Source organism: Poecile atricapillus, chromosome 20 (genome assembly GCF_030490865.1).
Source record: "Poecile atricapillus isolate bPoeAtr1 chromosome 20, bPoeAtr1.hap1, whole genome shotgun sequence".
Taxonomy (NCBI): Eukaryota; Metazoa; Chordata; class Aves; order Passeriformes; family Paridae; genus Poecile; species Poecile atricapillus.
Window position 1 is genome coordinate 3,212,799 of NC_081268.1, and position 26,345 is coordinate 3,239,143.

At 47.9% G+C, this 26,345-nt stretch overlaps 3 protein-coding genes across 11 annotated transcripts; all 3 read right to left on the bottom strand.

Annotated features, from left to right (window-relative positions):
* Window positions 1-2,920: 2,920 nt before the first annotated feature.
* Window positions 2,921-4,892, bottom strand: DNLZ (DNL-type zinc finger). The gene is made up of 3 exons (XM_058853900.1): window positions 4,389-4,892; window positions 3,834-3,973; window positions 2,921-3,259 (listed from the first exon to the last, which is right to left on the bottom strand). The coding sequence occupies exons 1-3, from the start codon at window positions 4,890-4,892 to the stop codon at window positions 3,088-3,090; spliced, it is 816 nt and encodes a 271-aa protein (XP_058709883.1). The 3' UTR covers window positions 2,921-3,087.
* A 239-nt stretch (window positions 4,893-5,131) lies between these two features.
* CARD9 (caspase recruitment domain family member 9) lies at window positions 5,132-11,418 on the bottom strand. Of its 7 annotated transcripts, none has more exons than XM_058853894.1 (13): window positions 11,168-11,416; window positions 10,663-10,881; window positions 10,166-10,303; window positions 9,516-9,841; window positions 8,949-9,128; window positions 8,632-8,781; window positions 8,256-8,384; window positions 7,974-8,165; window positions 7,381-7,422; window positions 6,753-6,798; window positions 6,030-6,100; window positions 5,458-5,534; window positions 5,132-5,266 (listed from the first exon to the last, which is right to left on the bottom strand). In XM_058853894.1, the coding sequence occupies exons 2-13, from the start codon at window positions 10,844-10,846 to the stop codon at window positions 5,170-5,172; spliced, it is 1,632 nt and encodes a 543-aa protein (XP_058709877.1). In that variant the 5' UTR covers window positions 10,847-10,881; window positions 11,168-11,416; the 3' UTR covers window positions 5,132-5,169. The 7 variants fall into 7 exon arrangements, with proteins under 7 accessions (XP_058709877.1, XP_058709878.1, XP_058709875.1 ...); XM_058853895.1 differs by having other exon boundaries at window positions 8,256-8,381; window positions 11,168-11,415; XM_058853892.1 differs by having other exon boundaries at window positions 5,140-5,266; window positions 5,446-5,534; window positions 11,168-11,417.
* Window positions 11,419-13,040: 1,622 nt separating this feature from the next.
* On the bottom strand, window positions 13,041-26,227 carry SNAPC4 (small nuclear RNA activating complex polypeptide 4). Of its 3 annotated transcripts, none has more exons than XM_058853792.1 (23): window positions 25,830-26,227; window positions 25,109-25,155; window positions 24,612-24,779; window positions 24,121-24,246; window positions 23,362-23,440; window positions 22,754-22,835; window positions 22,109-22,213; window positions 21,552-21,624; window positions 21,116-21,280; window positions 20,752-20,899; window positions 20,341-20,447; window positions 19,981-20,075; window positions 19,746-19,840; window positions 19,393-19,478; window positions 18,529-18,924; window positions 18,069-18,158; window positions 17,631-17,841; window positions 17,474-17,541; window positions 17,054-17,152; window positions 16,790-16,817; window positions 14,786-16,353; window positions 14,162-14,295; window positions 13,041-13,530 (listed from the first exon to the last, which is right to left on the bottom strand). In XM_058853792.1, the coding sequence occupies exons 1-22, from the start codon at window positions 25,987-25,989 to the stop codon at window positions 14,173-14,175; spliced, it is 4,119 nt and encodes a 1,372-aa protein (XP_058709775.1). In that variant the 5' UTR covers window positions 25,990-26,227; the 3' UTR covers window positions 13,041-13,530; window positions 14,162-14,172. The 3 variants fall into 3 exon arrangements, with proteins under 3 accessions (XP_058709775.1, XP_058709772.1, XP_058709773.1); XM_058853789.1 differs by having other exon boundaries at window positions 25,109-25,158; XM_058853790.1 differs by having other exon boundaries at window positions 14,144-14,295; window positions 25,109-25,158.
* Window positions 26,228-26,345: the final 118 nt, after the last annotated feature.

The window sequence follows — 26,345 nt, forward strand, 5'->3', positions numbered from 1 at the left end:
AAAGTGTTGTGCACCCACCTCCACATCACTTTGCACTATGAGCACAGGGGGGGCTCTTGGCAGCCACCACCATCCCAGCTCTGCCTGCCAGCATGGATGTGGCTGTGGAGGGAAGGCACAAAGCCCTGAGAATTCCCTGCCCAGAAGTTTCCAGGACTACAGGGCAGACAGAGCAGCCCTGCATGGCTGAGGAGAGGCTGAGCTGTTCCTTTCAGGCCCTGCCTGGCTCTGCCCGGTCTTGGTGCCACTCCGGCGCCTGGCCCAAAGCTGGGTTGTTCCCCAGAGCCAGGGGACAAGGGCAGGGAGTGCTGGGCACAGCCCTGGCACCAGCCCTTGGAGCAGACACACAGCAGCAGCACAGCAGCCATGAACAGGGTCTGTCTTGGACTGAGCTGGGAGCAGCAGTTTGGATCCTGAGCCCTGTGAGGATGAAGCCAAGTCATGGCTGGGTTTCCCATGTCTGGCTCATTTGTGCTGGCCACTGCCAGCCCTGATCACAGATTAATAAAGAGCCACCAGCTTGTTCTCATCAGGTGTTCTCACACCTCTGTGTGCCTGGGCACAGCAGCCCTGTGTGTGAACTGGGGACAGAACCCAGGTGTGCAGAGGCTCAGATGCCCAGGAGCAGGTGAGCCCTGGGAGTGAGTGATGGTGTCTCAGCTCCTGTGTCTCCATCCTGAGCAGAACAGGCTCGCTCTGAGCAGAAGGCACTGGCTACCATTGAGTCTCCAGCGCAACAGTAGCAGCTGCTGTGCTGTATCCTCCTCTCTCCCACGCTGCCAGGCTCGTTCCCACATCGGGAAGAGCTCTCTGATGCTGACATCCGCTGGAGAGCCGCGGCATTGCCGGCACGTGAAGTGCTGCTGCTGCAGCTGTGGAGTTACTGGGAGCAGAGCTTCCCCAGCGCAGGGCAGGTCCTCGTGAGGAAGAATCTTAAAAATCCAGCAGAAACACGGGATCCTGCCCTCTCCTACCCAGCTGTACACAAGCATCCAGAGGCACTCACAAGACAGGGCTGATGTCAGGCCTGGAGAAAGGCACTCAGGAGAAAGGCTGCTTCTCCTCCCTCCCTGCCTCTGGCTAAAGCAAGCCCATGTGCTTACCTGTGTGTCCCCTTTCCAGAACAAACCCACTGCCCCATGACACAACATTTTTCAGAAGAAAGAGCTTCGAAAGGGAGCAAAACATTTGGCTGAAACCCTGAAATCTCTTAGAAGGAAATCTTTTTGAACTGTGTGCAAATTCCCTCCCCTGATGTTGGCCTGAACCTTCAGAGCAGCAGCAAGAACTGCCACCCTCCGTGCCCAGAGCTACAGAGGCAGCCCCAGGGCACAGGGACCTGTCTCTGTCCTGCCCCCAAAGAGCACCTGGTGACAGAGGGCACTGGGACAAGGAAACACTAAAATCTAGGAATAGCCAACATAGATTTTGCTACACTTTTTACTATAACACAGCAAAAATTCACACCACCTTCCTGTAGCTGGGGCCCAGTAACAGGTAAGAAAGGTAAGGAAAACAGTATAAAAAAGCCAAATTGTAAATGAGTTGTTTCCAAGGCAACACAGATCCTGCAACAGCTGCTCTGTTCCACCCCATCAAAGGTATCAGCACCATGGAAGCAGAACACTGATTTTCAGATTAAAGGTAATAAAACAAACACTTTTCCAGCAGTGCTAATTGGTGCCAGCAGCCCAGCTCAGGGGGAGAACACAGCAATCGTGGGTCACTCCAGCAGCTGGCTGTTTCAGGGAGAGCTGTGTCACCAGCAGCTGGCTGATGAAGTTGCTGCCCCTGTTTCATCACTCTGCACTGACACACCCACAGGAACTTTGCTGGTGCTCTGACCCAACACTTACAATGCAACACAAATAAAATTGTTACGAACACTCCAGATGAAGGAAAGTAATTAATGCCTGCAATGCCCTCACTGAATCCTTGGCTGATGAAGCACCACAGGCACCTGGAGTTGCCTGGCTGTGAGAACTGGGTTTGCTCAGCCCAAGACACAAAGGCTGAGAGAGGTTTTACTGCTTTCTGTGGCTCAGTGATGAGGGGGATCCACAGAACTTGCGGGATCTCCACCCTTAGAGATAATCACAAGATCCTGAATATCCTCTGACAAGCAGATTAGACTGCAGAAGGCTCTTCCAAACTGAATTAGTTTTTGCAAGCTGAAAACCCTAAGAAAGCAGCTATTCCACTGCCCTAACAAAGCACATTATCACCTCAGTGCCTGATCCACCACTACCCCAGAGCTGCGTGCTGACAAACTCCTACATCTGTCATTCATTACTTTTTAAATCTCTAACTACTCTTAACATAGTGCAATAGCACTAATAAGCCCCTCAATATCTGCCAAGACAACTTTCTAGGTCCTCCACTTCTCTCCACCATGCTCCACAACTATTAATTTTGCCTTCACACCCACACACTCCCCCTCACCAACAAGGAGTTGTAAAACCCCCATGCTGGAGCTCGAGTGGGATCAAAATACAAAACTTTCAACCCTGACATGAGTGGCACAGAAACAAAACCCTGGAAGATGTCAAAAGAACAGATAAAAGCAGCATTTGTCTGCATTAAAAGCAGGTGATCTGACCCTCCTGCAGGGTCATTTTAGCTTTAGAATTTTGGGACCTATCTCCTCAGGTGGTATCAATTGCTCCCTTTCAGTTGTCACACCTGAGCATCCCTAAAACCTCCAGCTGCATCTCGCTAGGTCGAACACACATAGACAAAGAACTTCTGGCTGCCTTCTCAGCAGGGAACAAAACCAGGCATGGGACATTGCTGAGGCACTGGAAATTGCCTGAAAGTCAGCAAAACAAGTACCAGGAAAAATACAAAAAAAAACCCACAACCATCTCTAAAGATATCAGCTTGATCAAAGGCAAACTACACCAGGCAAAGACACAACAGAGAAAACTCAAGCCCAAGTTTATTTTAAAAACAAACAGTTGAAATCAGAGAATGAAGGTGAACAGTCTCTTGCCACAAGCAGAATGATCCAAATCCCACATGGCAGGTCTGTCCAACAGGCCACAATGTCACGTGTCACATCAGTCCCACAGGCCACAATCCCTCGTGTCAGGTGTGTCCCTTGCTGCCAGGATCTGGGGGGGCTTCCCCGCCATCCCCCTCTGCCAGCTGACCTTGGGGGCCGGGCTCTGCAGAGCTTTCCAGCAGCAGTTCCAGGGCTTCCTCACCAGCCACACGTCTCACCTTCTCCCCTTTGGCTGCCAGGATCTCCTCGATATTCCTGGACAGTGATTTGAGAACCAACAGTGACACCACAGCAAAGGCTCACTGCACTCTGCCCTCAGGACTGACAGGGAATCACAGGCACATCCCAAGAAAACCACCCAAAATTAACCACAGAAAACCACCCCAACCTTCTGGGAGTACTTTCATCCACTAGGATCAATAATTTAACAATTACAGCTAAACAGAAGCTTTTAAAGGTATCTCAGGAAGTTAGAAATCACTGGAATTCCACAGCAGATCAATCTACACACTTGAAACATCCAAGAAAACCCAGCAGTGAAATGATAAAGCCTGAGGGGAACAACAAATCACCTGCTGGCACTACTAAGGATCCCTGTGTATCCCACAGCTTCTGCTGCAGCTTCACACCAATTTATTTGGATCCCAGACAGCGACAGTCTGGGAATTATAGTAACCGAAAACAGAGTCTGTGTATTTTAACACACTGGATGAAATTCTGTTTCTGGTATGAGCCACATTTCAAAAAAAATAATCAGTGAAACGAGGTACCAGCTCAGGAAGCTGCGCCTGGGAGCAGGGTGTGAGGAGGATCCTGCTGACACTCTCACCTCTTTCCCTCCAGGTCGGAGAACCAGCCCAGGTTATCGGCGATGACATGGTGGTTCCCGCAGCCAGGACATGTCACGATCACCACCCCTCGGTGGTAGGCAGCCTTAGAGATGGATTTGGCCGAGCGGGTCTGGCACACCTGAAAAACAAAGTGAATTTTATGAGCAGGGTAACTGCAACTCCTGGAACTTTTAAGACAAAAATACTTTTGCCATTAAAAGCGTCTTACTTCTCTCACCTCTAACTATCCTAAGTGGGCTCCATCACGTTACAATGTCGTGAGTTCAGGCCGAGACACAAAGGCTCAGAGTGGTTTTACTGCTTTCTGTGGCTCCCTAATGAGGGGCATCCACAGACACTGTGGGATCTCCACCCTCAGACATACAAGATCCCGAACATCCTTCTCCAACACGAAGCTTGGATTTGAAACCTCCAGAGGGCTCTTCCATTCTGAATTAGTCTTTGCAAGTTTAAAACTAAGAAAATAGCTACACCAGGAGCCCCCCGGCCACCCCAGCGACAGTGCCCTCAGAGCCCCCCGGCCCCGCGCCCACCTTGCAGGTGTACACCAGGCGATAGTGCGTGGCCGCCGGCGGCCCCGGGGCGGTGCAGAGCGGGCGGGCCTGGCCCCAGAGCTGTCCCGGAGCGGTGCAGAGCGGGCGGGCCTGGCCCCAGAGCTGTCCCGGAGCGGTGCAGAGCGGGCGGGCCTGGCCCCAGAGCTGTCCCGGAGCGGTGCAGAGCGGGCGGGCAGGACCGCAGAGCTGTCCCGGAGCAGTGCAGAGCGGGCGGGCAGGACCGCAGAGCTGTCCCGGAGCAGTGCAGAGCGGGCGGGCCTGGCCCCAGAGCTGTCCCGGGGCGGTGCAGAGCGGGCGGGCAGGACCGCAGAGCTGTCCCGGGGCGCTGCGGGCCGGGCCCCTCAGGGCGGGCGGGGGGCGGCGGGGCCGCCATGGCGGCGGCTCCCGGAGCAGCGCCCTCAGCCCGCGCTGCATCGCCCCGCGCATGCGCACGGGGCGGACCCTGAGGCACCGGCGGCCATGTTGGGTGCGGGCGGCGGCCATGAGGGTGTCGGGCAATGCCCTTCATTAACCAGTAATTAACCCGCAGCTCAGCCCGGCCCTGCCTCACACGCAGACATTTAAACCTGTTTATTGAGCGGGCGTCGGAGCCACGCAATAGTGTCACTGGAGCACTTTTCAGAAATGGTTGTTTGGATGGTTTTAAAATCTAAACAGTCCGTTGTGAGTGAAATTGAGATGCACAGCCACCCTTATACACAAGCTGGTGTCTCCTCAGATCGGCTCCTGAGGGGCCTTTGGTGTCGGTGTTGTCCCTCCCTCAGGAGCCCTCGGTGTCGGTGTTGTCGCTGCCAGAGGAGTTCTCCCAGTCCACCTCATGGTGCCGGTCTTTGGGCACCCTTCTCATTGCTCTTTTTCTGAAAACAAGACCAGACATACAACTTTTAGAAGGTGTTTTCTACTAACAAGCGACATTTCATATTGTTAGTATGTATCAGTCCCTTTTGTGGTTCATTTTATGCCCTCCATGAATCAAGGTTAGGAACAGGAAAGGGGAAATACAAATCATGGATATTTCCAGATAATCCCTGCTTACTGCAGCCCAGACCTTCGGTAACGCTCAAAGCAGTCCTTCATCCTCTTCCTCTCCTTTTCTGCCAGTTCCTCATTGGCCAAGCCACACTCCTTGAAATGGAAAAAAAAACAAACCAAAACCATATGAAATTTATTCTTGATCAGATCTGTGTTAACATCAGGCTGCTTCCTGCATCTTCAGAGTCGAGTACCAGCAGGTTTTTAACTGTGTGTGCAGGATGGTAATGCTTCTGTTTCACATAGTTTTACTACATCTATTCCCTCAACATCTGCAATTCTGGGAGTCTGTTTTCTGCACCAACAGTAATTCTGCAGACAATTACAAAAACATCCCCACCCAGAGATGAAGGGCAGAATGCAATTAGAAGAAGTTTTTATGCCCAGATGGAGAAATGTCCACTGTAAATGTTTTGCTGTTCGGAGCTCTCCCTTTTTGGAGGGTGGATTCTAAACTAAGTGCTCAGAGTTTGGAAAAGCAGGAGCTGCTGACCTGCTTCTCCAAGCTGGTAAATCCATCATTAATGAGAATATTAAAGATCACAAACCCCAATCATAGTAAAGAAGAGCCCACAAAGATTCTCTTACACTTGCTGATTTTGGGGGCAGATGGCTCTCTTGAGGGCTGAGTTTCTGGTTTTGTACTCCCAGGCAATCTTCTGAAAGATAAAAAAACATCATAGCTTTAGTCAGAGTTGCCATTGCAAAGTAACTTCTCCCTCCAGCAGTTCTTCCAACAGAAGAGCTGTGATGTAACTGCACAGAGTCCACAGCAGAACTGAAACCAAGCCCAAAGCACTCAGAATTCCATCCTGTGATCAATCACAAGTCACTTCTCATTTTAATTGAGCCCTGAATCTTGCCCAGAATGGTGGAGTTCCCCACCACGCTCAGAAAGAGACAGAGCTTTCCATTTCCAACTCAAGCAGCAGCAAAAAAAACTTTTCCAAGCAGCTCCTCTGCTCATTGCATTAAAATAATCATGTCAGAGGCCCTTGTGAGAAATTTGTTAATCATTATTTTATCCATCATTTATTCTTCCCTGCTCCTCAAGTTGTGAATATCATGACACTTCACACCAGGCCCTATTTTGGTGAAACTCCTTCTGTAGTGAACAGGTGTTACAATATATATTGTTGAACTGAACGAGGTAGAATAATTTAAAAAAGCCTTTTTGGATCAGTGCTGTTTAGTTTCAGTGAAAAATTTCCAATCTCAATGAATGAAAAGATCATTTAGATTTTCCAGGAAAGTAAAACAGAATGGACTATCCTCTCCAGAACTCTCCAAAACTCAGTGTTTTCCCCTTACTTTTGGCTATCTGTGTATCTTCATCCAGGTGACTGTGAAGAACAAGCTGTGGGGCAAAAAAACAGAGCAAGAACATCAGAACTGTCCCTCAGTCTGTAGGAACAGATAAACAGATAAAACCCAGGACAACCAACTTCTCCCTGTTGCTGCCAGCAAACAGCAGACTGAGCCAGGAGTTACAGATTTGCTCATGGATTTATCCTCCATTAATAGATCCAGCTTCCTTTGTCCTCATTTATACTTTTGGCCTCCAGACAACGTGACAATCACTCCCTCACTGAAGTTATGAACTAAGTAAAACTCTTTACTACAGATGGCTCCAGGGTAAGACTTATTTTTACCTGTTCTCACACCAGAGAGACAATTAAAAGCAATTCAAAATAATTCAATTCCCTTGATTTGCTTAGACTAAACAAATCTTGCTGACTAATGCCATAACTATGTCCTACACTTAGAACTTCAGGACACAGGGAGATTCTGTCACTGTCTTGCTGCCTCTGGACTTTTTGGTATCACTGAAATGAGCCTGAGCCATTGAAAACTGCTGATAGTTGGGGAACTGAGCACAGGTGAGGAACAAGAAATCATCCCAGAGGAAAGTGAAAGGTAAACAAGGCACCCTACTCACTTCCTGGGAATCTCTGGAGGAGGAGTCATCCAGGTCAGAGGTCTGAAACAAAACCAGTATAATCATTCCTCATAAGCAAGGAAGCAACAGCAAGGGAACATACAGGAGAGTGAGTGCTCCAAAAAGCAGAGAAGTGTGGACTTGCTGCTTCCAACACCCCTGTCTGGCCACTCAAGAAAGTACACAAGATGCCATATTAATTAAAATATATCTAATTTAGTTCCGGAAAACTTAGCTCCCCGTTTCATCCACATGGCCCACATCCAGTCTCTAAATAGAGTCACCCTTTGGTGGTTGAGGAACCCCTCACCACCTTTGGAAATGCTCCAAACACAAACACAGGTGGCCTGAGCTTGCATCTGTCCAGCTTTTCCATGCCTGAAACCAGGGTGAGGTCATAGAAAGCACAACACTTTTCATTTTCTAAACTCAGCATTTGCATGGCAATGGTTTTAATTAATTTTGATGGTGGCTCAGGCAGGTGTGTTCACTGCCTGATGAGCTGGAGCTGCTCAGGTGCAAAGGCCTGGGAACAGCCACAGTCTGACCCCATCCTCAGCCTCCCAATCCCACCAAGGGGAGGAGAGTTATACCAGCGTGGGCAGCTCCAGCTGCAGCCTCTTCAGCTTGGCCTCAGTGGCCAGGAGCTGACTCTCCTTCTGGAAGAGCTGCAGCTGCAACTCATCACATCTCTCCCCCAGCTCCCGGATCTGCTTGCGGTAGGCGTCTCTCTCCACCAGGTTCTTGGAATACTGCACATGGAACTGCTCTCGGGTCAGGAGAGCCTGTGCAGAGGGACAACACGTGGTGTTCACACAACAGCACAGACAGGGTGGCACTGTCTGCCCAAAAAGCTGTGAAGAATATTTTATCACCTGGTCTCTCTCCAGAGCCACTTCCTCCATTTGCTGCAGAACAGCTTCAATCCGTTTTTTGTACATCTGGGAGTCCTTCCTCAGAGATGTGCACTGTAGCTCCAGCACCTCTTTTTCCTCTGCAAACTGCTGAGACAAGGTCAAAAGCACCTGCTTGTGGGCAGAGTCTAAGCCAGACTGTCCCCACTCCTGCTCTGGCCAGAGCTCCATGGGGTGTCTGAGCTGTCACCTGCCACAGGTGGAGTGCTGAAACACAGGTACTACAGCAGAGATTGCTCCTGAGCAACTGCTCTGCTCCACAGGCAAGACACTGCAGGTGTTTCACCTGCCTGTCTTACCTGTGACCCTCAGCAGGAACTTGAACAGCAGCACCTACTTTGTCTTGGAGCACCTTGGCTCGGCGCAGCTCCTTGCGCAGGCTGTAAATGGTGTTCACCAGCTCCCGGCGTTCTTCCACAGTCTGGCTGCAGTCATTCTCCAGAGATTCTTTGGAGAGGCTCTTCTCAAAGTTTTGCTCTCTGGCAACCTCCAGGACAAAGGAAGAAGTGAGACAGGGCCACCACCTAACTCCGTATCAGTTCTCTCCTGTCACGGCTCTTGAGCAAGCGCTGACCCCTACAATCTTCACTGCAGCATCGCTGCCCTGGCTGCTACAATTAATCCCTTGAGTCCATACTCAACCACCCCACCAACCTGCAGAGTGTTTTCCAGCTCCTGGTTCTTGGCCAAGAGCAGCTCCTTCTCCTGTTGGATCTCCCACACCACCTCGTGGCTGGGGCGCTGCTCTATGGCGTGTTTCAGCTTCATCGTGTGCTTCCTCTCCAGCTTGCAGTCATCCTCAGCCTTCATCAGGCTGTGCTTCAGCTGATCAATCTACAAGAAGGTTCAGAGCTCAGCAGGAGCAAAGAGAAAGCTCTGGCCTGCAAAACCAGTTCTCTGTTCCCCAGCAAGTTTCTTTCCAGCTCTGTTTTCCTCAGGAAGTTTTGTGCTCTGGGGACCAGTCCAGCCTGTGTGCTAGCAGGTACATGTTCCTGTGCTGCCTTTGTGAGAGCAGCCTTGAGTGAGGGAAAGACTGGTCATCATTCACAGCACAGCTTGTGCAATACGGCCTACAGGCTGAGCTAGGCACCCCAAAGACACCTGCTAGAGAAGATACTCAGTGCTTCATGCTGGACTGGAGCATCCTTGGCAAAGACAAGGTGCTCAGTGCAGCCTTCCAGGGTCAGGTAAGAGGGGGAAGCTGGAGAAACTGTGACTGACCTCTAGCAGCAGGTCCCTGTTCTTCATGAGGGCTGCGCTCTTCTCCTCGCTCTGCTTGGCGTAGCTCAGGGCCAGGCTGTAGTTCTCATCCTTGCACTTGCGCAGCTCCTTGCTCAGGCTGTCCCTCTCCTCCTTCATCCTCTGGGCCCGCTCCTGGTGCTTGCGGAGCAGGCTGTCCCTGACCCACATCTCCCTCAGGGTGTCCTCCTTGGAGTGCAGCCACACCGTGAGCTCCTGCGCCCTGCGCCGCTCCTCCTGCACCGCGCTCTGCAGCTTCATGATCTCATTCATCAGCACCTGGCTCAGGCCAGACTCACCAGCCGTGTCTGTTTGGGGGGACAGGGGTCACTCTCTGCTGTCCTGGCACACACAGAGCTCGGTTTCCCCTCCATATCACTGCAGCCAGCCCTGATGATGTGTGGGGATCAAATTATCCCCACTGTGCCTCTCTGCTCTGTGCCTTCCTGCACCACAGAGTCACTGACACAACAGGCAGAATGAAGAATTCACCCTTCTGCTTCCTCCCCCTGCTCTCCCATCCAGCCTCCCTTCCCAGAACCCTTCCAAAGCACACATGGAGCAAGGCAGGGAATGCTCCTGACTCTGCTAAGCAGCACCAAAGGAAGAGCTGTTGAGAACACAAACATTACCTATAATCATAGAGAAAACCCTGCTGGGCTCTTTGCCAGTTATTTTCTTATACAACTGGGGATAATAAAGCTCAAGACTCTCCATAAATGCCTCAAAGCCCTTGCGTCCTGTTCGCTGAAGAATGTCCAGGAGAACACCTGAAATCATAGCAACAGGATATTCTATTCAGTTATTTCTCTCTTTACCTTTTTGTAACTTAAGAAAAAATGGCTTCACTTCCTCCCCATGCAAAAGTCCCTGGGATCTAATCACAGAATAAATTAGGTTGGAAAAGACCTCTGGGATCATTAAGTCCATCCTATGACTGAACCACCTTGTCAATCAGACCATGGCACCAAGTGCCCCATCCAGGCTTTGTTTCAACACTTCCAGGGAGGGTGACACCAGCACCTCCCTGGGCAGTCCTTCCAGTGTCCGACCCCCCAGAGAATCCCAAACCAGGCCATTCCAGGCCAATGGCCTGGATACCCCACAAAAGCATTTGAAGTGCTCCCACCTGCCTTCCGTTTGCGCATGACCAGGCTGGGGTCATTGAGAACCTGCTCCTCATCATCAGGGCTGAGCACTTTGCACTGGCGCAGGTAAGGAGTGATCCGGGAAGGGTCAATCACCGAGATCAGCTTCACACGGAAATTCTCCAGGTTATTCCAACAGATCTCATCATTGTCCTCTTCCAGCATGTCAGCAGTAAGGGGAATCACTGAGCAGCCTTGTCCTGTTTGGAAAAAAACCCACCAAAAAACCAATCAAGCAGCCCCTGAGCCCCGGAGCAGTGGTGGTGAAAGCATGGACATCACAGACTGAGAATGCAGAAGTGTTTCAATCAGCTTTTGCCTCTTCTTTACAAGCAGTTCACTCTTCCCTCTCCACCTCCCAGTGAGATCCCTGTGCTCTGTCTGACCACACAGACAATAAATCTAGCACCCACAAGAGCTGACACTTTACCTCAGAGCTGTAAAATAAACTTTTAGCCCCTGTTAATATCAGCCATTCTGTATCACCAACCTTCACCTCTGCAGTCACAAAAGCTTCCTTGATTCTCCTCCTGTGTCTTGGTTCTGAGAAAACCTGTCTTGGGTGCAGCCTCCCTCTGTATTCTGATTAGAGAAAAGATAATTCCAGGAACAAATCTCGTTTGAGAAAAAAGGGGAAACTACTCAGCTATACCACAGGAAAGGGAAGAAGAAAAAGAGATAAATAAGAAAAGGGGAAGCCAGAATGGTGATGCGAGAGGAGAAAGATGGTAATGGCATCGTGAGTCAGCAGCAACACATAGGCAATGATTTCAGATTAATTCTGGTTTTGTTTTCTAATCTGTCACACTGAAGTACCTGCTGGGGTCCAGAAAGTTTCCTTGTGCAGAGGTCAGAAAGACTAAAAAGAATGAAAGTCACAGCCATAGGTGTGTGCAGCTGATTCCAGGGGACAAAACAAGCCACAGAATTAGAAGAAAGAGGATCTTCAAAGGCTTTCCAGCTGTTAACATCTTTCTCCAGGAAAACAGGTGGCAGCAAGAACTCACTCTCAGTTTAAAGTTCAGCTGAAAAGTATGATTTCTATCTTTACACTTCTAATTTGGGATGTCCTCAAGCTTCCAGCATAATTATGACAAGAAAGGGAAAGGGAATGAAGTCTTGGCAAAGCAAGGAACATCACCCATGGTTCCCAAATGACAAGCTGTGGCCATGGCAGCAATAAAGGAGCAGCCCAGCAAGCAGAATTGTGATGATGCTGAGCATCACCAGAAGACCTGAGCCTGCCTCCCCCACTTCCCACAGCCCTGGAGCTGAACTCAGAACTCGGAGTGTTTTTTAAAAAAGCTTGGAGAACACACAGGCTCTGATGCCATGGCAGCATGACACATGTTCCCATCAGCTTCCCACTCTACTCTTTGTTCTGCTTTCTAAGTTTATGAAGAGTTTTTCCATGTTATCATTAGGAGTAGGGCAGAGATGCTCAGAGATTGTTCCAGTCTGTGTTTCTTGTCATTAAATTAGCTTTACACTAAAAAAAGATGCAGTACCTGTGTCAGCTGTGCCCTTGCTGAAGGTAATCAGTGTGCCTGTTAATTGACCAATTTAGCCTGGGGAGGTTTTATTCTAGTGACAAATCAATTTAATCCTGATAAAGGACAAAGCCAACTGCTGCTTATGCAGTTTTTCCACAAATAAATGACAAGGGCATCTTTTGAGCAGCATTTGCCAAGGCGAACAAACATTCAGAACACAGTTCACCTTTCCCACCAGTTCCTCACTGCAACAGCCTGGACACAGCAGGCACAGCTGTGCAGCAGCTCCTGCCACAGCTGAATTTCCTGGAAAACTGCTATCTATAGTGGCCTACGGAAAGAAGAGTACATTGCCAAGAGGAGAACCTTCCACAATCATTCCTATTGTTCCATAAAGTCTTGACACCAAATTATAGCAACACTGGCACCCAGTGACCCTCTGTCCCCAGCTCTGCCTGAAGAGCCCTTGTGGAAAAGCTCGAACTCCCCACTACACTCAGGGAAGTTCAGTCAGTGCAGGGGAATGAAGCTTTCACAGCACTTTCCCTCTAGATTTTATCAGCTTTGCCTCAGCTAACCTTGCACCTCTCTGTGAGACAGAAATTGCTGGGTTATAAATGAAGAAACAAGTTTTTTTAAAGTGATTTGTGATGTCTGTACAGGGCAGGCTGTGGAAGAATCAAGAAAGAATCCTAATTCAATCCTGCAGTTTTAGGCACATGAATATTCATTCTCCCCATTTTCCCTGGTTTTCATGCAGCCTGAAAACTTCATTTTTCTCATTAGCAATCACTCTCATACACACATTATTAAAAGCACTATTTACCAGGGAAAAAAAACCCACACAGAACACATCAGTAATTTTTAAGTGAGAAAAATAAAACATCTGTATTTCAACAAATACTTAAAGAGTCATTTTGATACAAAATTAATGTGCTGCTTATTCCACAGTATTCAGTCAGTTACCAAGCAAAGCCACTGCCACAGCACTAAAAAACACCCAATTAACATATTCTGAACAGGGATAAACATTCACATAAATAGGGGCTAACACAAGAAGGAAATAAATAACCACCATTACTCGTTTCCCCGGATTTCAAGCAATGTTCCCCCTCAGCATCTATGGCAGGTGGGAGTTTGAAAGAGCAGAAGTCTGTGCCTGAAAGATTTCCCTCCAGACAATTTCCTTCATTTTTACACCTTGCCTACAGATGCAGATTTTGTTGAGGGATGGGAAAATCAATCCAGCATTTTCCTCTTCCCCAGGTCCATCAAGTAAGCATTGGAGGTGGTAAAAGTGAACAATGCAAAGATTATCTCCTTCTGCCATGCAGGCAGAGCTCACTCCAGTGACCCCTGTAACAAAGCACAAACAGCTCCTATCAGTCACAGCATTTTTACAGGAAAGTTACATTTTTTGGAGTTTCTAAAATGTATTTTCAAAAAAAAAACCCCTCAATCAGCCTCATCTGACAACCATGTGAATCAAACACTTTTCATGTTCATTCCATCCAGTGCACCAAAAGCCTCAGCAGGTATTAGGACATCACCCATTTGCACCCTGCAGAAGGTGAGCTGTTATAACTGTACAGAAATGAAGCCAAATAGGGGAAATAAACCCCAAACCCACCAAGCTGCTCAAAGATGAAGTATTAAAGAAAAACTCCACTGTCAAGCCTGTAGAGTGCTACCAACTAGGTGCATACTCAGTAGGGTTCAGGGCATGAACTGAAAGGCTGCCAAATGTTTGAATTTCATGAGTTTATACATAATTTTATCATAGAGACATCAACTTTCCCTCTCCCCAAAATGTTAGCAGCCTTAGGCTGTGATTGATGGTGACTGTAGAACTCTGTGTCCTCAGGGAACAAGAGCAGAGATCATTTCAGTCCTTTCCTGGGGTCATGATTCACTGTCTGAGCTGAACCACAGACAAATGTGGTTCAGCTTCTCAAAAAGATGTACTAACCACTGAGGAGCTACTGACACATTTCCTTCTCATATCCTTCTCCTCCTCTTCCTGAGGCGGGTACTTCTCCTGAGCTGGGGAGCTCTGGCATCATCCACATCAGTGCAGGAGCCCAGGGCAGACTGAGCAGGGCTCTCCTCAGCCCTCATGCCCTGCAACAGAAGCAGGAGATGATCAACACCATGAGAATTACAAATAACCCCTTCAGCCACCCTTCTGATTTAGGCAGCTCAGCAAGATTTCTAAAACAATCTTTCATTTACCTTCAAACTGAAGCATGGGACAACATTCCGTTACCAATGTCAGACAAGGCACAAAACATCAATTTACAGAGTGAAAAAAAAGGCCTGAATTAAAAAATGCAAGAGCCAGGGCAGCAGATTATAAACAGAAAGGGGAAGGGAGCTTTGATGCCCACTTCTGGGAATTGTCATGGCAAGTACAAGATGCTACCTAAGTCAGGGGCTTTCACCCTCCCAGCTGAGCTGCAGAGCTTTTCCCTTCATCAGCTGTAGAACCGTGTTTATTCAAAAGGACCAAATTTCTGCTACACTTAAGAACAGTGGGGGCTTCCCCCTAGATTCCAGTGCAATATTTATCTGGCAGTAATTTTCTGCTTTTAGCCCCTGGAATCTGTTTTACCTGATTTAGTAAATCAGCATTTTTGTCTCCAGGCTCATCCTTAAGTCTCCAGTCCTCTCGTACTCCTGTTAATTTTTTCCCACAACTCTCTTCCTCAGACACTTCTTTCTCACTCTGCCACTCGTCATCACTCTCCTCATGTTGCTTCACGCTGGCTGACAGAGTTGTTGTCACTTTGGGAGGAGGAAGAGTTGCCAGGACAGCTGGGAGTGTGAAGGCTGCCAGGAATCTGGCTTTCAGCAGGAGGTAAGCAGGGTTATCACCCAGTTTCTGCTCCACCAGTTCTCCAATAGCATGGAAAACATCCCCAGTGCTCCCATCCCCACTGGCTTCAGAGGGCAGGAGAGAGGCTGCTTGCTCTTCCAGAGCTGCTTTCTGCACAAGGAGCTTTGAGAGGGTTTTTATACTGCAGAGGAAAGGTGGCAGATAAGGCAGCCTGGTCTGCAGTGATGGCACCTGAACACCTTGTTTCCCACTCAGCCATTCCTTCACCAGCCCCTCATCCTCCAGGGAGATCAGGCTGTAGTCAAGGAGATTCTTCTCTGCATTTGAAGTGCTTGGTTGAGGGGGGGCGTCAGCACTCGGTGGTTTGGAGGCAATGGGTCTGTTCCTCAGTGCCTGGGCACGAGAGCAACCAGAGCTCCCTGGGACATTGCTGTGAGGAGTTGCAGCTCCTGGACAGAGCACAGCCTGTTTCCTGATGCTGTCTGGGTTGAAGGATGACCTGTTTGTTGTGATGGAGTCACTGCTCCTTCCCAAGCTGGTGAGACTGGGCACAGGCTGGGAAACAGAGCCCTGAGTGCTGGCAGGGAGCTTTGTCTGGGGCAGCACCACGGCACACAGGACTGGGCTGGCAGCTGGAGCTGCAAAGGAGTCTGGAGCCATGGAGGAGCCACCTGAACACACAGGGGTTACAGCAGAAACGCTGGACGTGGTGCATCCAGGACTCCCTGAGGCCACAGGTAAGAGAACTGTGCACTGGTCAGCTGCCTTTCCCAAAGGAACTCCTTTCAGCTGGGAACTTGGTCCTTTTGTCTCTGCACTGCTGGGGTGAGGCAGATTTGCTCCAGCTGGTACAGGAGTCTCTCCCAAAGCACAGACATTGCCATTGGAAATCACAGTTGTCTGACACTGATTTCTCCCAGCAGCAGCTGGCATTACCTGGGGAACACCCACCACAGCCTGCACATCGCAGGGGAACAGAGCCTGGGCGGTCACAACCCACCTGAAGGGCAGGATGCTGTTGGGAAGCCCGGGAGAAGCAGCCTGTGGAGTGACAAGAGCAGGCAGCAGGCTGGCTGGCCTCTGCTGTGGGGCAAGCAGCACCGTCCTCTGCATGACGTTCTTGGCCTGGGACTCCTTTAAACGCTTCTCCCACAGCAATTGTGAGACAGTTTTAGGCTTCTGCCTTTGCCACTGGGCTGGGGGAACTCCCTGCCCAGCTGGGGCACAGCTCTCCCAGGCATCAGTGGGAGTGTCCCTTGCTCTCACAGCAGATTGTCTCCTGACAGCACCCTTCGGATTGCCCTGCTGGGAATTCCTCTGAGAACAAGCTTGGGATGAGTTGCCTGCAGAGGAGAGGACATAAAGTGACAGTGAATGAACAGTATTTCCAGGAGCCATTTCTCATTAAACATCAAGGAATGTGGCAAAATTCCTGTTTGTGAGAATTTCTACAACACTACAGTCCTGATTTAATCAAGCCATGTCCTGACAACTGAACAAGGGGTAACTGCCCCCAGAAATCAGAGATGGGCCAGCAATGTACCTTAACACCTCACTGAACTGGCCCAGTGCCACTGGCTCCCCAGCCCTCCAGGGTTTTTTCAGTCCTTACCAAAGGGGAACATGTTTAAAGATCCAAGAGCTAGCAAAAATGAGCATGACAATACACGTCTGTCCCCAAAGTTCTCCTTCAGTTAAACTGGTTATTAATGTAACAGTAATGAATTATGTGAAAGTTCTTGAACTTTTTATCATAAAAATAAATGTTCTGGTAGGTACCTGAAGAAGTCTCCATATTTTGGGAAGCCTGTAAAAAAAAGTATATTAAATTATATTTCTGATAAATTTAAAGATTATTAAAATAGCACATATGTGAATCAAACCCACATCTGCCACCTCCTGAACAAATGGCCGTACAGCCAGCATTTTATTCTTCCTCTGAACCAAAACAAACTGCTAACACACATATAAACTGTGTGGCCACACAATGAAAGTACTTATTTTAGTCAAGACTTCAATGGGAAAAGCTTAAAAACACAATACCTGCTGAGGGTTTCTTGCATTAGCCTTATGTAGCTCCAACTGCCTCAGCCTCCTCTCCTTAATAACCTTCATACAGCCTTTGGTGTCAATCTGGAAGAGCTGCAAGGTGAGATCTTTGTTAACATTTGATGGAGAACAAAACTGTTTTGGTGGGGTCAGTGACAAAGCAAGATAGAGAGGACACACTTCACAGATTGTGGGGATATTTTACACTTACAGAAAAAGCCCTGGCAGGATCAGACTTTTGATGCAGGACTTATTTAAGAAATTTCATATGCAAACCATGAAGGCAGGTTAGTCCAATAATTAGATTATTTTTTAAGAAACAAAGAGAAACCATTTATTTAAGCCTCAAATACTGAGAAATAAAGAATCCCAGTGTTGGAAAGCAGGTAACACTATTAAGACAGTAAAACTTGCCTGAATGAGCAGTGCAAACAGGGGAGTGCTGGTGAGACCAACTGACTTATTGTTGTGAATAGCAGCAGCTGGAAAGAAATCCAACATCAAAATCAGCTGGGAATGCACTCAGGAGACATCAGAAAGTAGGGACAAAGGTAGGATGGGTCTCCAATACCTTTTCTCCTCCCAGCCTGCAAGGTGCAGGGCAGCAGCACATTGCCCACCCAAGGGGTCACTGCCATCAGCAGCTTCCTGTCCAGGCTCAGCCTCTTCCAGTGCTCCCTGACCTGGTACCGAACTCTCTCTGGCAGCTCCTGGACATCCTGATCAGCATCTGCACCCACTCCAGGGGGCTTGGCTAACAGGCTGGCAGGAGGTTTTAGTATCTTTAATAGCCATGCATGAAAAAACACACAATTAAGAGTTCCCATTAGGAAGGTTCTGCCATTAGTCCCAGGACAAAACATTCATGGGGCAGTTAGGGCAAAAAACTATGAGTTTTCCTCTTGGGATTACAGTGCAAGACCTATAATTATATAAAAAATAATTCCTACAAAGCACAGCCTGGCAGTGCTCACAACACAAGAGCAGACAAGACACAAGAGGCACTCACCAGTTTCCTTTGGAATCTCGTGTTACTCCTTAATATTGTTCTCACATCCTCCAGGCTAACCTGCAGCACTTCTTTTCCACACTGGGAAGCCTGAAGATGAAAGCCCACAAGAAAAGACAGAAGGGAAAGTCACTCCAAGAAAATTATTTGCATTGGATGTGCACAGCACGTACAAGTTTTCAACATTCCTGCTGTTGAAGGTATCTTATTAAATGAAATCAACTTTGAAGACCTTTACTTTTAATCCTTGCGCGTCATCACAACACCAAATGCCTATTTCATAAAAGCTTTTGTGTGAGGAATCTACCAAAAACCAGAATTGACTGGGTAATTATCTTCACATTTTTTGATTTAACAAGGGAATGAACAGCAAGATGTTACCTGCTCATCACATCCTGCCCTTTCTGCAGCAGCTGCACTTCCCTTCTAACTTCTGATCCAAGCTACCATCCCAGCTCACCTTGGCTATCACTTCTTCTGCATTCTTCACCAGCACATCTGTGGAATGGGGCTGTGCAATGCCCCTCAGCAGGGTGTTCAGCTCACATGATTTATCAACAGCTTTGTCTCCATCACATCCTGCCCTTGGAATGTCACTGCAGCTGCTCCCTGCGCCAGCCCTGGCAGCAGAGAGGAGGGATTGGATTTGATATCTCTCTCTGGCTGCCTCCTGCATGTCTGTCCCTGTTGGTATCCACAGGTCAATGCTGGGGATTGCACACTCCTTCCTGGTGGTTCTGGTCACCTCCTCCTCTGAGCAGTCTGTCAGGTCCAGCTCCATGTCCTCACTGCTGCTCTCTGACAGGCTGGAGCTCTCCTCACCATTGCGTCGTTTGGTCCCCCTAGATCTTTTCCTCTTGGAAAAACAAGCACACACAAGTTTTAGTCAGTGTTCACCCCTGGCTTGCAACTCTCTCAAATCAGGAAGTTTCCTTTTCCAAAGGAAATGAGATTTTTGAAACAAGTCCATCTTCAATATGGTCTTAAGCAGACAGAATTTCTTGAGTGCCTGGGACCAAAACTGGGACCAAAACTGGCAACTCATGAGGTACAGACATGAAAACCTACATATATCCCATCCTTACAGGCATTTCAAGGCAGGAAAGAACTCTGGATATTATACAAATATATAGCAAATTAACTTCAGCCCCTCAGAACAAAGGCTGCTCTACCCACCAAAAAAATAAACTGAAATCCACAACAAAAACCTTGATTGTGTGAAATCAATGTCAATTTTTTTACTGATTTCACAGGATTCCACTTTTAGTTTAGAGAAACTTAATTAAAGAGATGACACTGTGACACAGCAGGATTTCCACAATACCTTAGAGCCAATTATGATTTTCCACTTGCTCAGGCATTGGGAGCTAGTCCGATGTGGCAGCTCTGAAGCTATTTTACTCCAATGACCTGAAAAGGACGCAGAACACTTTTATTTGTGCCACAAACTGAGCAAGAGGCCTTTCAACGCAGCCATTACACACTTGTTATACATTTCCCTGGATAAGAGACAGAGTCACTGCATGAATGGATCTCAGACCCTTAACACCCATAACACACAATACAAAGATATTGCAATCATCAGTACAAAGCAGAGCTTGCAGGACTCACAGTGAAAGAAGAGAAACCTCAATGACATCTCTAAACTTCTATAGATTAAGCCATAGAAATACCTACCCAGGCCATGCTTTTGAACGAGTTCAATCAGCTTCTCCTCTTCCTCCAAACTCCACCTGCCTTTCTTTACATCCCAGTGCAAAGCTTTTAAATACCTTCAAAATGACAACATTACAGTCAGGAACATTCAATCCTGCTTGTAAAAACCAGATCATCACTGCACTCCAAGGCTGAAGAAAACCAGCATTGCTAACCAGAGCTTTCCCTTATTTCAGGGGCAGGTGCCTGAACTCACCGGCCCCGGCACTGGGCGTCGCTCCTGCCTGGCACTTCTGTCCGGATTTTGTACCAGTCCTTCTCCCCATACTTCTTAACTGCAGCCATCAGCATCTGTGTGCACCAGACAGAGCAAGAGCTCAAATCCTCACCAGCAGCAACCCTAACAGGCCTGAGACAGCAGCAGTTCTGTTTGTTCCCTGTGCAAATCTCTGGACAAAACTAGAAGCTTCTACGCCCTCTTGAGCTGTCAAGTGCCCACCTTGGTCTGTTTTACCCTCCTCTGTGCCACTGCTAAAGCTCAGATCCACAGCCATGCCACACCCCAGCAGTCCAACATTCCCACCCTGCAATTCCAGGGCCAGAGAATGGAACTTACAGCATCTTCCTCTGGTGTCCAGGGTCCTTTCTTCAAGCTGGGGTCCACACTCTTCGTCCAGCGGTAAATTAGCTGAGCAGAATCTCTTCCTTCCATGTAATAAGCAACTGGAAATTAAAAGATTTATTTAACTCTGTAGTAATTAATGCTTCTTCCTTTATCTGGTTAACAGTTGCAATCAGTGATTGCCATAAGAAGCACTTTAATCTCTTAAAAAACTGTGCTCAGCCAGTTTCAGCCAATTTTCCAATACAGATAAAGGTTCCAAAAGATATTAAGTTCTTGCTGATATAATGAAACTTCCAGATAGGTACAGGAAAGGCAGAGATCACAGCTTCCACCAAGGAAAAGAGAATGGGAGAGTGAAGCATTCCAGGTGAATGACAGGTTTGTCACTTGTGGGTCACTTACTTTTCTTGTATGGGATATGGCTTCCCACTCTCATCTCTTGAACAAGCTCTAAAAGCATCTCATCTTCATGCTTGGTCCATTCTTTCCTTTTTAAATCTTTGTTATAGATTTGGTATTTCTGCAAGCACTGGAAAGGTGTCCTGTTTGTCTTAATACAAGGAAAACAAAGAGAAGCAGGTAACTGGTTATTTAGGAGGACAAAAAGCAAGAGGGAAAAGCTAAAGTACCAAACCTTCTTGGTACTGTTCTTGGATGCTCCTCAGAAATCATTAATTAACAGTGAATTAGTATTAACATTGTTTTTTAAACCTGACAAGAGGCAAAGTAAAGCCAGAATGAACCAACCTGGCAGCTCAGACCTTACCCCCAGCTCCTGGGCAATGGTCTGCCAGTCCAGGTAGTTGTGTTTAGCAGCTATCTGCTTCAGCTTCTCTATTTCCTCCTCAGTCCATTCCTTTTTGTTGATGCTTGGATGCTCCCAATTTTGCCAAAACTTCTTCAGCTCTTCTGAGCTACGTTGTCCATCAAACTAAAAGAAACAACAAAAATATGTTTAGTTTCATAGCTGCAGTTTCATTAAGGCACCTGGACAAACAGGAAAACCGGTATTTTGCATTCCAGATATGTCTTACTGCCAAGTTTCCCAGAATTAAATCACCAAATTTAACAAGTTGAGATTACTTAACAGTCAACTTGGAGACATGCAAGATGGAAACACTGGATGCAAACCAGGTCAGATGATTCTCAAGAGGAAGGACACAGATATCAGAAGCAATAAAACAGCTGTTCCCCCAACTCACATGGATGTTTGAAATTTTGTCCCAGTCATGCTCATCAAATCTGTTTCCTATTAAGTCACTTTCTGGGAGTTGGCTACAGCAGAAGGTACAAAGAAGAAGAAGAAGAAAGAATCGTATTAAATGGTTAATGAAACACTTTGTCTTCTTGATCCTGCCTCATCTCATTCCCCCCACCTGTTCCTGACTTCCACAAGGACTGAGCACTCAGATTAGCAGGAGAAACAATTAATGCCATGTCCAAATACACTGCTCTAGATTTGTTCATGAGCAAAAGCTCAAAAATACAAAAAACCCCAGAGCTCTGCTCCTTTGTTGCTAAAGTAAGAACCACTTAAAGCAGCACATCTAAACTGGATGCATGCACTACACTTTGTGTATCAAAACCCAAACACATTTCTTAGTAAAATGTGGAGATGAGAGAGCTGCAGGCAGAGCCACAACCACACCTAATTTTTTACAACCCAACACCAATGACCCATCTAGAATAAGGAGGGAACTCTTAGAGCTAAACTCCAAGACATTTCATTTTTCACCAAGAACATAGAAAGACTTCTTACTTTATTGCCTCTATTTCTCGCTCCAAGTCCTTGATTTGCTTTTCCAAGATCTGTTTTTCTGTTTCAGTCTTGACTTTCTCCAGTTTCTGATTCCAATAACTCAACCTGTTCAAAGACATTTTTATCACTACTTAATAGGCTAGATGGGAATGAGGTCAATGGCATCAGAAGATGTTCAGCAAGGACACCTTCCCCAGCACTATCACTCCCCCCTTCAAGTTTATTTCCACACAAAACTCTTCTCCCAGGTTTACTCACAGGGCACACTCATTGCCATATTTTTGCCCCTTCAATGCAATCCCTGACCCACAACAGGTTTCAGATAAACCCTTTTGGTGTTTACACAGAGAACCAATGATTGCTGCAACAGCCATGAAGACTGTGCCAGCCCCAGCACAGCAGTCCCTTGCTGGACACACCATTAAGCCTCACCACATATTACAAATTCGGATTCAAGCCCTGCCAAGTATTTTAAGTTACACCACAGTGCCAATGGGAAGAAATAGATGGCTGTAAAATCCCACAAACACAAGCAATTAACACAAGAACTTGCTGGAGGAAGGTGAAATCTCCACATCTCCCTTCTCCACCTCTCCCATGCAATGTTTTCAGCAGGAGAAAAGAGAAGTTTTGGGCAGTACTCACTTGAGCAGCTTGGGCTGGAGCAGGCGCTGCAGGCGGTCGCTCACCACAGATTTCTGCAGCAGTATCTTCTCTCCAGTTTTCCCTAAAGCAGACAGGGGAGCACCCAGACATCAGTGCAAAACCACTGCCAGGAGACACCCACGGCTCCCAGCACCCCTGGGAATGTCCTCCAGCTCTGCAGTGAGATTCCCTGCCTAAATAACCAACACTGTGTCAGACTTGGGCAAGGCACAGCCTCTGGCACAGTTTTATTGAGATTTCCAAAGAGACCCCAATAAAGGAATCACCCATCTGGAGCTGCATGTGTCCCTTCAACCTCCCTCATCTGGGTACCACCCTTGCACCACCTTACTTGGTTTAGGAGTGCTCACAAGAGCTGATGCAGCAGAACAAATCAAAAAGGAGTCATTAATGACTCATTGAAATAATTTATAGAGCACCCCATTCCCTTTTAATGACTTTTTTGTGCATCAATCAGAGGTGTTGATGTTTAACTGCAAACAGGAACACACACACACACAAAATAATAGGAATATATACATTTGTTATATGAATATATACATGTTATAGCTCTTCTAGAACACTGAAGAGCACCCAGACTGACTTACACTTGGTTGAATGCAGCTGTTCAAAGGATTTTATGCCCTGAGCTGCCTTTTCCTTGGCATCTTCATTGGAAGGAGGGCCCTGATGAGGATTAGAAGGGTTAGATACACAGAGTCAGACAAAATTACTGTTTCTTCTTAAAACTCCAGCATGAACTGCTACAAAAACAAGTGGAAACTCAAATTTGTGCAAACCATCACACTCACACTGCTTAGTTACCTTTGTTAGCAAGAGCTCACAGCTACATCACTGAAATGGAAATATTACCAGTAACTGCTTGAATATATTAATATATGGATGATGATAGTTGATTCTTGGCAACCACAAAAAGCCAAGATCTCCTTTTGCTGATGGCCTTTTAAAAACACATGGGAAAAAAAGTAGTAATAATTGCTTCAGAAAATATAAAAACTAAAGTACAGAAAATCTCAGAAACTCAGAAAACTCAGTTTCACAAACAATCAGATTTCAGTGAGTGCTTTAAACAGCAGCATGAAATTGGGTGGTGGAAATGAAGACAATTACAGTTAAATTAAACCCAAGAACATTCAAGCCCCTGGTGACTGCAATTCCACTCCCCAGAATTCACAGGGCTGAACAAACATTTCCAAAAGAGGGAGAGTGACAAGTGAGAAGAAAAAGGTTTCAGGCTGAGGAGTGACATTCAGTTACACCCCTGAAATGAGAACAGTTTAAACACATTACAATGCACATCCATCACTGAAAACACATCAGCCTGGAAGCTGCTTATATTTACTTACAACTCCTGTTACTTTATCCTTAAAGTATGGCTTCATGAAATGACCCAAAAACACATTTGCTGGTAGATTTCTGCCATCTCCTGCCTTGGCTGTTTTTGTACCTTCAAGCTCCCACATGATTTCCTTCTGCAATACACAAATGAATTGAACAGCATCAGTGTCTCCTCCAAATTCCTGATTTCAGAGAGCAGTGGCTGAACCCTCACAACAGCCCAGGCAAAGTTCAAATCTACAAATCAGTACAAAATCAGTTCAGGTAAAGGCAGGATTTGGAACTTCCTGAGTTTGCACAGTGCAGATGATAAAAAAGATCAATAAAATACTAATTTGTCCCAACAAGCTAAAATGTAACATGTAAAATACCCATTTTTTATTGTAAGAAAGCATGGAATCATCAGTTAAATAAACCACTGGGCTTGAGGGGAAGGAAGGATTGCAAATGGCAACACAGAAAAGCACAGAAATGAGCATTTCACTCCTGCTTTGCTCACCTGCTCTTCTTTGTTTTGTGCTATGAGCAGCTCCACTTCCTCAATCTTTTCCTTGATAACTTCCTGGTACACATGGTTCATCTGCAGGCAGGTTTCTGGATCCTGGGGCAGGCTTTCAATATCATCTTCATCATCATCATCACTGCTGTCTTCTCCTATTTCCACTTCCTTGAGGCAAATAAGACATTTAGGGGAAAAAAACAGTGAAAAGCAGGTCTGTAACAATCAGTTCTGTAACTCAGCACATCCTCAGCTGAACCCTCTGTGCACCCACAGCCTGTGGGGACTGCAGGGACACAGAGCTCTGACCCTGGCACATGGACAAATCTCTGACACTGAATAACAAATTCCTGGGCAGGAATGCCCAAAATTCGGGTTTTACTGAGCACAAAGCCAAGGCAATTGCCTGGACTTCCCAGGAGCAGGGTGAGGCTTCCCTTCCTCCCATTCCCTTCAATAGACAGCTGGAATTATACACTTAAAAAGACAACAGTTACCATTTCAGCATGAGAATCTTCATCATCATCTTCTTCATCATCATCATCTGCTAGACAAACAAAATACAAAAATGCTGATTGTAGTGGGATAAAAGGAAAGCTTTAAAACCCAAATCTTTTCAATTAAAGCACAGAGGAAAAAGCACCAGAGAGGTCTCAGACATGACCATCAGTGGCTTTGGATACCGACAACGTTGTCAACTAAAAGGTGTATTTAGTTATACTCCACTTATGCTTTTTTGTTTGTTGTTTTTGTTCTGGAGAAGGAAACAAGAGCAGCTCTGGATAACTACAGCAAAGCTGAATCGTGGTTCTGCACAGGAGAGGCTCCGGGGGGTGCAGCCAAGCGGACATTCCAAGCCAGGGGAAGCACAGACTCCTCAGCAGCAGGAGCCCCTCGCCATAAGGCCATAAGGACACAAGGCCATAAGGACACAAGGCCATAAGGACACAAGGCCACAAGTCATACGGAGCCGTGTGTCCCGAGCGGGGCAGCCTGTCCGGACGGAGCCGCCCGCTGCCCCCGGCCCCTCCCGGCTCTGCAGAACCGGCTGCAGGAGGCGCAGGAGCGCCGGGGGATGCTGCGGCTCACACTGCAGCTTGCGAGGCCCGCTGAGACCCCAGGATTTCACTGCTGGCGGAATTTGGGTGCAAAGGGAACGGGCAAAGCGCCGGTACCGGAGGCTGCCCGGGGAGCGCCCCGAGACCCCCGAACCCGTACCGGAGCTGAGGCTGGAGCCGGACAGCTGGATGTCGGCCCCGCCGGGCTGCAGGCTGCGCTCCAGCTGCTCGATCTCCCGGCGGATCTTCTCTCGCTCCGCATCGAGGTCGAGGCCCTGGGGGGAGCGGCGGGGCCCGGCCCGGCCCGGCCCGGCGGACATGGCGGCACCGCTGCTCCCGGGGCCCCGCCCCCCGCTCCGCCAATCGCTGCTACGGCCGCGGGTCAGCTGATGGACACGTGACACCGCGCAGCCAATCCGAGTGGCGCCCGCCGCACGTGCAAGGCCAGGGGCGGGACCGGAGCCCGCGGAGACCGCCCCGGGCTGGGCCTTGAACGGGACCGCGGCACCGGGACACGGCCACAGCGGCACCGGGACACGGCCACAGCGGCACCGGGACACGGCCCACACCGTCACCGGGACACGGCCCGCAGCGGCACCGGGACACGGCCCGCAGCGGCACCGGGACACGGCCACAGCGGCACCGGGACACGGCCACAGCGGCACCGGGACACGGC

What these genes read in the sequence shown, in the direction of transcription:
- DNLZ (XM_058853900.1), bottom strand. Translation starts at nt 4,892, where the DNA reads ATGGCCGCCGCCCGCACCCAACATGGCCGCCGGTGCCTCAGGGTCCGC. An exon ending in GCCTGGTGTACACCTGCAAG is followed by an intron (nt 3,974 to 4,388) that starts GTGGGCGCGGGG and finishes TTTGTTTTTCAG; the next exon opens with GTGTGCCAGACCCGCTCGGC. An exon ending in TCCGACCTGGAGGGAAAGAG is followed by an intron (nt 3,260 to 3,833) that starts GTGAGAGTGTCA and finishes ATCACTGTCCAG; the next exon opens with GAATATCGAGGAGATCCTGG.
- CARD9 (XM_058853892.1), bottom strand. Translation starts at nt 10,846, where the DNA reads ATGCTGGAAGAGGACAATGATGAGATCTGTTGGAATAACCTGGAGAAT. An exon ending in CCAAGGTGCTCCAAGACAAA is followed by an intron (nt 8,385 to 8,631) that starts GTAGGTGCTGCT and finishes ACCTTGTCTCAG; the next exon opens with CAGTTTGCAGAGGAAAAAGA. An exon ending in TACCGAAGGTCTGGGCTGCA is followed by an intron (nt 5,267 to 5,445) that starts GTAAGCAGGGAT and finishes TCTTGTTTTCAG; the next exon opens with AAAAAGAGCAATGAGAAGGG.
- SNAPC4 (XM_058853789.1), bottom strand. Translation starts at nt 25,989, where the DNA reads ATGTCCGCCGGGCCGGGCCGGGCCGGGCCCCGCCGCTCCCCCCAGGGC. An exon ending in ACAAAATTTCAAACATCCAT is followed by an intron (nt 21,281 to 21,551) that starts GTGAGTTGGGGG and finishes TGTTTCTTTTAG; the next exon opens with TTTGATGGACAACGTAGCTC. An exon ending in GGACACCAGAGGAAGATGCT is followed by an intron (nt 20,076 to 20,340) that starts GTAAGTTCCATT and finishes TGGTGCACACAG; the next exon opens with ATGCTGATGGCTGCAGTTAA.